Source organism: Macrobrachium nipponense, chromosome 30 (assembly GCF_015104395.2).
Source record: "Macrobrachium nipponense isolate FS-2020 chromosome 30, ASM1510439v2, whole genome shotgun sequence".
Lineage (NCBI taxonomy): Eukaryota > Metazoa > Arthropoda > Malacostraca > Decapoda > Palaemonidae > Macrobrachium > Macrobrachium nipponense.
The window spans coordinates 24,142,300-24,152,995 of record NC_087218.1 but is presented as its reverse complement, the minus strand read 5'-3'; the positions used below and the strand labels follow the sequence as shown (position 1 = coordinate 24,152,995).

Sequence of the window (10,696 nt, the reverse complement as noted above, 5' to 3'; positions counted from 1 at the left end):
CGAGAGTTGTATTTTTAGGTTAAATTTTAATCTGGCTTTAATAGATCCAGAACTGTAGAACTAAAGAAGTGGTAACGACTGGTTTCAGCGTAAGCTTGATAATTGCGAACTTCAATATTCGAAGTCAGATAAGGTATGATAACTGTAATTATTGGTTCTGAATAAAAACAGTTTAAAACTAGGAAATTGTAGCTTCTGACCAGGTACGTCTCCTTCAAATTCAAGCTAACTCGACAAAGATTCCCGGAAAATTGAGTCTGTAAGTTAGCCAATTATTTGAAATTCAAACTGCTAAAAAATATGGTGTTTATTTTGGAGAAGTAGCAGAAGGTAACCGGAAATCCAGATAAAATTATAAGTATATTATTATTGTCTTAGGGTAGTAATGCTTTGCATCTTCGATTGAACTCTGTGGTTTCAAATGGCACAACATTCTCGCGGAGTCCGTTCCACACTCCAACGTGGTAATGAATGAAGGGCTTAGGTTTTTGAACAATCTTTGATACTTATGCCTATACAGTGTATGTTAAGCTTAATAGTGTGTACGTATTCTTCCGATAATTTTCATCTTAGGAGATTGTTGTACGGTTGCTTGGCAGAAGAGGCGTTTCTCTTTAATCTGCGAAGGTGCGAAAAATATGATACTCCTTAACGTTTAGCGACTGAAGATTTTTTTTTTAATAACCTTTGGGTTACTCTCCTTAACCTTTAGGTAGGAAAGGGGGCTAGGATCCTTTAACCCCTCGAGATAAAGGGAGTCGATTCTTTTAAGCATCACGGCACTGCAGAATTCTTGACTCCGGCTCGTGATATACTCTAAGTGAAGACTTCAGCGCAGGAAAGAGATTTTGGAAATGAATCTGAAGCCCATTTGCACTTGTCTCGGTGTAATCTGGATAAAGAGCGGCACCTGTATGGCAATGTTCCCGCACATCATTATAAGGAGGCGCCACATCTATTATTGGGTTGTGATGAAACTCCTCAGAGCAGCGTGGGAATTCAATTCCAGTCCGGGAACCGGAAGAAGATGAGCGATAGATTACGGGCCTTCTACGTCGGGCATTTCGATACCCTCTCGACCGACGCACTTGCTGGTACCGTCCGCCCACCCCCCCCCCCCCCCCCCCCCCTCCACCCCCCCCTCCCCCTCACCTCCATGGCACATACCCCTCTTCCTCCCCCCCCCCCCCCCACTCCTCTCCGTTCTACTCCACTTCGGCCATCCCTATCCCTCTTTGTCTTCCCCTACCCCTCTCCGTCCTTTCTCCCCATACCCCTGTTCATCCTTTCCCCCTCCCCCTATCCCTGTTCGTTTCCTCCCTACCTTTTTCGTCCATTCTCCCTCCCCGCTTCGTCCTTTCTACGTCCTTCCCCCCTACCCTTCCCCACATCCTTTCGTCCGTTCCCATTTCCCCCCTCCATCCTATCCTGAGTCGTTCTTCCCCACCTTCCCTACCATCCCTGATCGTTCCTCCCCCTTCCCTTCATCCCTGATCGTTCTCCCCCTTCCCCTCTTCGTCCTTTCCCCCTCCTCCCAAATCTCGTTCCTGCCCTGCCCTATTTTTTCCCCCTTTTTTAATTCCCCTCAACTTGAATGAGTTTGTTCCTCGATTCTGTAGGACGATTTTCGTCGTCTCTTTAAATCTCGAAATGTCCGGGTTACGACAAACAAGTTTCCCGGGTAAAAGAAAAAAAAAAAAACAAGACCCTCCGTAATTATGTTTAAAAGATTGCCTTATATTAGTAGTTACGAGAGAGAGAGATAGTGAGTGAGAAGGAAGGAAGTGAGTGTGTGTGCTCTCATCCTCTCTCATCTTCTTTTCTTCATTTCCGGGGAGCCGAAAGAGAAATAGTTCATTAGTAAAGGAATATTGCGCGTGTGAGGCAAAGGTTAATGATATGCAGCACAGTGAGAAATTGAGGTAATAGCCCGTAAAGAGGGTAGAAAGTTATAATGGCTTTATTGAGAGAACTGGCATTACTAATTCATAACAGTTGGAGAAACATGGCCAGGGGAGGGAGCTAACACCACTCCATAGCCTGTGGTGTTGATTTTTTTGTTTTTGTTTTTGTTGATGTTGGCACACGCTGTGGCGCTCCAGATTTTGCCTTGAAATAACTAGCGTTTACCGACAGGTATCAAATAGTCCATTTCTCCAGTGGGCGTTAGTGTATATACGTTTCCGTTGTTTTAATTTGTTCGTAACATCGGTGGTGAATCATTTTAATGGCTGTCTTCAGTAAGGAAAAGAACGCAGACGATTTACATACGCAAAATAAAAGCTGAAACGCTGTTCATTTGTCCCAAAGTGATCAAGGAGTATCCCATTTTGCCGTCCCCCTCCCCCCCACCCCCTCCCGGTCGCTTGCGAAAGGATAATCATTGTCCGACTTGATTTTGCGGCTGGGGAGAATTTTGGCGTAATTAGACGACTATAAAAATCTTGATCCCCCTCAGAGAGCAGGAAGATGTAGCGAGTTTGTAAAGAAGGACTGTGAAGTGAGGTGTATGGTCAGCAGTACGCAGTAATGGGAGGTCTGAAAAGACATTTCAAGTCCTTGACTTTTTCTTACATTATCCTTGTTGTAAAATAAACTGTTTATTAAGAAAACTTTTGTTTTTATATCCTCGACAGAGTATATCTTTCCATTTAACATTTGCTAGGCCTCCACATTGTCGCTTTGAGGATTATTTCCCAGCATAATCCCAGTTTTATGCAAGTGACAATGATTTTTCAATTTGTGTGTGTGTGTGTGTGTGTGTGAGAGAGAGAGAGAGAGAGAGAGAGAGAGAGAGAGAGAGAGAATTATATCCTACCATAATCCCAGTTATCATGAAATTTATGCAAGTGACAATGATTTTTCAATTTTGTGTGTGTGTGAGAGAGAGAGAGAGAGAGAGAGAGAGAGAGAGAGAGAGAGAGAGAGAGAGAGAGAGAGAGAGAGAGAGAATTAATATACTACCATAATCCAGTTATCATGAAAATTTATGCAAGTGACAATGATTTTTTCAATTTTGTGTGTGTGTGTGTGTGAGAGAGAGAGAGAGAGAGAGAGAGAGAGAGAGAGAGAGAGGAATTATATCTTATATCCTACCATAATCCCAGTTATCATGAAATTTATGCAAGTGCCAATGATTTTTCAATTTTGTGTGAGAGAGAGAGAGAGAGAATATCACGACCTTCCTTCAATTTTAGTGACTTATTTTAATAACTTCTAATTTTTAGTTTTCATGCTTAATGATTCCACAAGACTAACGAATACCATTCATTAACCGCCTTCTTTTTTCTATTCCAGGGTTTGGCTTCGTCACTTTCGAAAGCGAGGACGTAGTAGACAAAGTATGCGAGATTCATTTTCACGAGATCAATAACAAGATGGTGAGTATGACCGGGGAGAACAGGTGGTTGTTCAGTTTCCTTGAAATTCCTTAGGAGAAAACCACACAGCAGCAGCAGCAGCAACAGCAGCAGCAGCAGCTGGCAGTGAGAGAGAACTTTGTCACATTTTTTTCCACTTTGGTGTTTTCAAAGCTTTAGGTATAGATTTACTACTGATCCACTTAGACGAGATTGTTTGATTTGCTGGAGATGATAATATTAATAATAATGTGGTCTTTTTGACGTGGTAGATTTGGTTGGCTTTTAAGGTTGACTTATGTGTACCAGACTGTAATCCGTAGGGTTGTGATCAGATTTTTTTCTGGCTTGAAATTAGAACCATAGGCATGATTATTATTATCCTTAGTCTTACTTAGGATGAAATTAGTCTTTTAGGTTCGATATTTTTCTCTACCTTCTTTCTAGTCCGCTAGGCTTGAGTTAGTTATTTTCACAGTGAATTTTTAGTGTGTTAGGCTTACTCTCTTTTTAGATCGCTGATAGATAGATAGGATGGCGTTTCATCGTGTTACATGTATATATATATATTTATAAAACATATATCCTTTCAAGGAAAAGACAACAACGTTTTTGGATCTACTTCAACCAATTGTAAATTCATTAACAACCAGTACAATTATTTATCAGAATTCAAACAATGCAACGCAATGGAATGTTTATTGGGAGCACTGAAATTCATTTTTGTAAGTCAATATTTTTTTTTCTTCTTCTTCTTCATCTGAAGGTCGACTTCGTATGTCCTGGTTTTGAAGTCGGCGATAAAATTTATTATTATTTTCGATTCAGTTTTTCTCATTTTTTAAATGGCATAGAAATAATTAATTATTGAATCGTACTCCCTCCTCTCTATCTCCAAAAGCAACTTTTAAGAAAAATCATTGGCATATTGATGGACGAGATACCAATGTTTCATATAGTTGCGTTCGATCGAGAGAAAAAAAATAGACGCAAGTCCCTACCCATTTTATTTGCAGATCATCTTCCTATTCTTCTTCTTCTGATGGAAGATAAGACGTTCCTGTTTTCTTAGCCCTGTGGAAGGCGCTAGTGCATCGATCATTTTCCTGTCTCTCCGCCCTCTGTGTCTTAGGTGGTCTGGTGTCAGTATTCCGGTAACCTTTCGCGAATCCAAACATTTCCAGAGCTTCGCTTTGTAAATTGGTTAAATATTTTTGGTTCAATTTCTTTAACATTTTTGTTTTAAATCTTTTCCACATTTGGGTATTTATAGCATCTGGAAAAATGACTCCAGATTTTCGCTCTGTAAATTGGTTCAACTTTTCCCTCGTAAGCGTTTTGGTAAACTGGGTATTTCATTAGCATCCTGGAAGAACTTTTAAAACATTTGTGTCACAAAAATGTTTTGGATTGTTTAAACTATGATCCTGGAGCGTTGAACGTATGCCTTTTGTAGTATTCTCAAATTGATTTCCGAAATTTCTAACCCTAAACACCTTTTTAATGCAGAAAAGAGAAAATTATTGAGAAACGTCATGTGCATCACCTCGCTATGTAAATGCTGTATAAATTAAAAAGGTATTTTTGTGCGTGCCGTGCTGTGGCCTCACTACCTATTGAAGAAAGATATATATTCGTTTATCTTTTGGTTGCGTGTTAGTACGGGGACTCTAGCTATTCGTGAAGAATGTTAGTGTATCTTATTTTATTTTTTTTTTCCCCTAAAGCAAAATAAAGTATTGTAATCTCGAAACTTTTTTGGTGACGACAGTATTTTCTAGCGCAGCTATCGAGCATAATTATTCTTTTTATTTTTTAACTTTTTTTTATTGTCTGCGTTCTTTGCTTAGGCGGTTAATTTTGGCTCCAAAATCGTTTATTGCAAGGAATGCTACAACTACCTAAGATTCGACCTAAATGTTCTCATTTTCTCAAATGCGGAGCAATTATTTGTAACCGTCCTTATCGCTTTATCCAGTGTTTCGGGATTCGATTAGTTATCTATTCCTCTCGTCTAACTCGTTATTTTTCTCAAGGCGTATCTTCCTCGTCAACTTTGTTGCATGTCTCTCTCTCTCTCTCTCTCTCTCTCTCTCTCCTCTCTCTCTCTCTCTCATGTATCTTGGATCTTCCTTCATTTCCCAAAGGCTGATTTCCTACGCTGCCCTAATTTCCCGTCGCTCTCTGTTCGTCCCTCGAGGGTAATTTTTGCTAATCATTTCTTTCGATTTTTTTTTTTAATTCATCCATGTCTCTCTTTTTCCTTTCTCGTCATCTATTTCAATTCAGTCTTTCATTTTAATTTTCGTTTTTCTTTTCGTTAATATTCTCCTGACCTCATTTTCTGTCCCTCACTCCCCGATTCTCTCCGGATTTTTTTTTTTCATTAATTTTTTTTATTCTCACCCTTTCCGTTGCTTTCCCCTCCTTTTCAGTCAGTTCGAGCTTAAAGTTCTTAGCCTCATTCCTCTCGTTTTTGCTTATCCATTTCCATCCCCCTTCCCCTTCCCCTTCCCTTCCCCCTTACCTCACCTCCCCTCCCCTCTTTCCCCTCCACCTCACGATTGGTTCTTTTGACATTCCCGCGGAACTTCGATTCTTGCCGTTCTGTGCAACGCCTTTCGGTCAGATTTTCTTTGTTTATTCTTATTTATCCTTTTCTTTACATATTCCTCTTTATCCTTATTCTTTGACGTTTATTCGGTTGATGTGTCTCTCTCTGGCCTTTCTGATCTAAGTTTCTTGGGGCTTCCTACATCTATTTTCCTTTTTTTCTTATTGTCATCGTTTGAGAATTCTCTCTCTCTCTCCTTCCTTTCTTTACGTTGGTGTCAATATATTCTTCCTGCTTATCTCTATTTGACTTTCTTATACTTATTGTTTCCATCTTTGCCTCACCAATTTCTGTCTCTTCCTCCTTATTGTTCCTTCATTTACAGTTCTCTTCCCATTTTCCTCCTCTTTCTTTTTGATGCTTCTCTTCTCGTTCTTTTGCTTTTCTTATCCCATTTTCATCCCCCAGCTCCTTGTCACTTCTTTTATCTCTTTCCTTCCAACTTTTGCTTCCCGTCCTTTATTTTTCCTCCTTTATTTTGCCTCTGTTTTTCCTCCTTTATCTGAACGCACTTTACCTAATGCGTCTCCCTTTTTCCTTCATCCCCTCTTTTTCTTCCCATTCTGTGTGCCTCCTTTCTCTTCCCTTTCCAATCCATTATCTTCCCATTCCCTTCAGTGCATTCCTCTACTCCTCCTCAGCCTCCTCTTCTTCTTCCTCTTCCTCTTTTACCCCTTCCTTCTCCTCCTCCTACCCTTCCTTCTCCTCTTCCTCCTCCTCTCTTCTTCTACCCCTTCCTTCTCCTCCTCCTCCTCTTCTTCTACCCCTTCCTCCTCCTCTTCCTCCTCCTCCCTTTTACTCCAACTTTTTCTTCTTCCTCCTCCTCCTCCTCTTTCTCCTCCTACCAGCCAGGCATTTCCATTCTGACCATTTGTGGTAGGGAAGATTTGTTTAAATCCTGAGCATTTTCTCGTTCAACATTTAATCTAATTTCGAATTCGTTTCGGATCGCTTCGAGCTGGGGATTTCTCATTTCGGTTACACGCGCTATATACTACTCGTTTGCAATCCATACCTTTTCTGTCATCAGAACACCCTTCAACGGCTTCCTCTCTCTCTCTCTCTCTTCTCTCTGTGTTTGTCGTAGTTCTGTTGTGATTTTTAGTATGCACTGCGTTGTTGCCAAGTCTTAGGACAGGAAAGCCCAAGGCACCACTGTCTGAGATCAACAGCAACAAGACTTCAGCCGTCGCTGTTGATAGAACATGTATACCTGAGAGAGAGAGAGAGAGAGAGAGGAGAGAGAGAGAGAGAGAGCTCTCAGGGGAAAAAAGAGATTGAGGATGGGCTACGGGGAACGGAAACATTGGGGAGGGGAGAGGATTCGGAAGGGGAGCAATATCTGAAATACCCTCGTAGCGAGCGGGTTCTACATTCCCCACTTAGCGTAACCACGATTAGGGCAAGAGGAAGTACCGGGAAAAAGTTTTTTTTTTTTTTTTTCTTTTGGGGGGGGGCCTTATTGAATGAGCAATGTTGAGGAAAAACACGATAACGAGACAATTTACAAATTGCTCTAGAGTGGGTGGATTATACACATGTCCACTATTCCTAAGAATAAGGAATATGAATTCGTTCAACTCGATAGAGTCAACGAGTCGAAGAAACGAGGCCCATTTGCCGTCGAGATTCTAGTGGCGAATCTGTTTAACGTGCATCCGTCAGCAACGAATTTAAAATTAAAAGGATTCTTATTTCCTAAGGCAAACTTAAGTTTATGATAATTAGCAGTCGAGATTTCTTAATTATTAAATGATGTATTATAACTTTTAAGGTACGACAGATTAGGGGCGTAGAAATACACGCAATGACCTGCTCTAATGTGTGAAGTATTTGCTACTTTGCAGAATGCTTACAAAATGTGTACCCGCGACGGTGGCTGCGATTTTTTGCAAAATATTATGGTAATAAATAAAACTGCCAGTTCACTGACGTTATGTATTTTATATTCAATTAAATCTTCGTGTGATTTCTATCAGTGATTGTTTAAGTACACTCTTACGCATAAATATACTGTGTGTGTGTATGTGAGAGAGAGAGAGAGTGGAGAGCTTCAGCTTTCCCTTATTCTTGAAAGGGTCTAAACTTCCTCCTTCCTTAACTCTCTTTCCTCCTTAAATCCTCCTCCCTCCTTAATTCCCTCCTCCCTCCCGCCTGCCATCGTTCCTGACACCTGTCCTTTTATAATGAGGTCCCTTTATCGTGTTTTTCATTTTACTTCGTCTTTACGGCAGTTTCCCGGAATACCCTTCATCTTGTGAATTCGGAGCCTCCGAGTTTTCCTTTCTCGTCCTTCTATTTAAATACGGACGAAAGTAGTTATTAGTAAAGCTCGGATTTGGCCGAGGTTCATTCAGATTAATCTCATAGTTTTAGTTCTCATGATATAAAAACAAGATCATCATTAGGTACTTTTATTTAAATGCGGGCAAAAGTAGTTTTTAATGAAGTAGTTTTAATAATTTGGCCGAAGTTTATTCAGATTAGTCTCGCGTAGTTTTTATAATCTGAAAACAAAAGCCCCATTGAGTAGTTTTATTTAAATTCGGACGAAAGTAATTTTTAATATAGCTTTAGTAATCCGAATTTGATTCAGAATAATATTTCGTAGTACATATGACCCCTCCCCCCAAAAAAAAAAAAAAAAAAAAAAAGTTCCTCGTTGATTTTTGTGCATCCGTTGCACCGACTGTAAGCGAATCGGCGAAGTATATTGCATCGGGGCGGACTCGTAATGGGTCACACCGTGAAATGAGTCACTGCCTGGGAAAATAGGAGATTGCGAAGGTTGGACATCGATAGATTTAATGTTGGAGTGGGCCGTTGCTTCCCGGTATAAAAGAGGTACTTTGGTGAAACTGTCATATTTTGGTGCCACGCGGGAGAAAAAAAAATGTGCGCGGAGAAATTGTAGGTAGAAGACCCCACGGGGCGAAAAGGGGACAGAGGAATGAGGAGAAGCGGAAGGAATTACGAAAAGAGAAGAGAATTACGATGCGGCAGAGAAGTAAAACGGGATAATGAAGATTGCAAAGATGAGGATTTGCTTTGCAAAAGGAAACTTGGAGGAAAATTAGTGCGTATAATGAGAAAGGTTGCAAGGAAAAACTTGGAGGAAAAGTAGGCATAAGGAAGAAGAAAGAGAGGAATAAGCGAGAGGCGCAAAGAAATGTACAAATGTATATGTGGGATGTAAGTGGAGGAATGAATAAATAGATAACAAAAGCACGAAAGTGCACCTCTCGGATTTAATACACGTGAGGCGTTTGGATGGAAGCTCCGGACCAATAAATATGTCTGGATGTTTTATTGGAAAATACAGTAACTTTACGCATGGAACATTTTCCTCCCAGCTCTGCTAAATTAAGAAGAGCTGAAACAACACGTTTCTATGACCCCCCCCCCCCCTCCCTCTGTACCATCTCTTCGATATTCCCCCCCCCCCCTCTCTCTCTCTCTCTCTCTCTTCTCTCTCTCTCTCTCTCTCTCTCTCTATCCCAGCCTTCCTCTCCCCACTCCAGCTCCACTTTTCGTTCAATACCGGACGTAAAAATGGTGATTGGGAAGAGGAAAATGTTTGCTTCAGGGGAACTGTTGTTCGAATAATAATGGCAGGTAACAGTAAAGCAGTATTACTCCCTTTTTCATGTTAGAGCAGTAAATTGGTTTTGAGATGTATTGAGGGCGAAATAACTTTTGCATGGAAATACGTAATAGCGCGTAATGGCGGCGAATGAGATGCTTCCATGCGGGGATGTCATAGAACGGATATTGGTTGTGGGCTCTAAAAGGTCAGATGTACAGTAATGTCTGCTTGAGAAGTTTAATTAAATGATAAAGATGGACGGACAGGAGAATTGGTTAACGTACAGCAAACCGTACAGTTTGTATTGTGCATGCTCATCATATTTATTAAGGAAGTGTATTCGCACCTTGTGCGTATCTATTACAAAACAAAGCAATATCGTGAAGTGTCTCGTTTCATTCGTATCAGGCTGCTAGCCCGAGTAGTGCCAATCAGAAATAAGAAGGAAAGGTATTTCTGGGAATTTGTCCGGTTTGGTGATTTTTTTTTTCTCTGTCCTTCGCGGCATCGCAAAATTTGTGATTTTTACCCTATTGGCGAACCTCCACATGTAGAGGAGGAGATGGTATAGTTAATTTAATTTCATTATTGCGATTGAAGCTATGTTTGGAAGATATGTTACTAGTTAATCTTTATACATCCATCTACCTATAAGTATATTACGATGACGCATGAACGCTTACTCAGCAATAACAGGAAACCATGGAATACGTATTATGGAAATCCTTATTGAAAAAAGTAATATCCGAGTTTATAGTCAATTTGAGCCTGTTTGCGAGACTCGTTCCGCGTGACCGAAAATGATTGTGTATACTACTCTTGAGGGAGTTATAGGGGGGGGAGGGAGGGGGAGGGGAGGGACGGCCTTCATTCTCAGGGGGTTATCCGTGGCCATAAAATCCCCCGCTGTGCCATAAATTAACATACAAGTGTGGCATTAACATGTGTTAATGTCTTCTGGACCAGATATCAGACCTTGTCGCCGAACTGCTGCTTGTTATGCCCTCTCTAACCAAAACTTTATAGGGAGTAGACAGCACCAAGAACTCTTTCATAGCCCGCGTACAGAGAGAGAGAGAGAGAGAGAGAGAGAGAGAGAGAGAGAGAGAGAGAGAGAGAGAGAGAGAAATCTAGTTA

At 40.8% G+C, this 10,696-nt stretch overlaps 1 protein-coding gene across 4 annotated transcripts in view; it reads left to right on the top strand.

Annotated features, from left to right (window-relative positions):
* The window catches only part of LOC135202375 (RNA-binding protein Musashi homolog Rbp6-like), a 1,243,940-nt gene that overhangs the window by 1,174,522 nt on the left and 58,722 nt on the right, over window positions 1–10,696 (top strand). For all 4 annotated transcript variants that reach the window (XM_064231739.1, XM_064231737.1, XM_064231738.1 and 1 more), the window contains exon 8: window positions 3,298–3,380. In XM_064231739.1, the coding sequence (XP_064087809.1) occupies window positions 3,298–3,380 (83 nt within the window). The remainder of the gene's footprint in view (window positions 1–3,297; window positions 3,381–10,696) is intronic.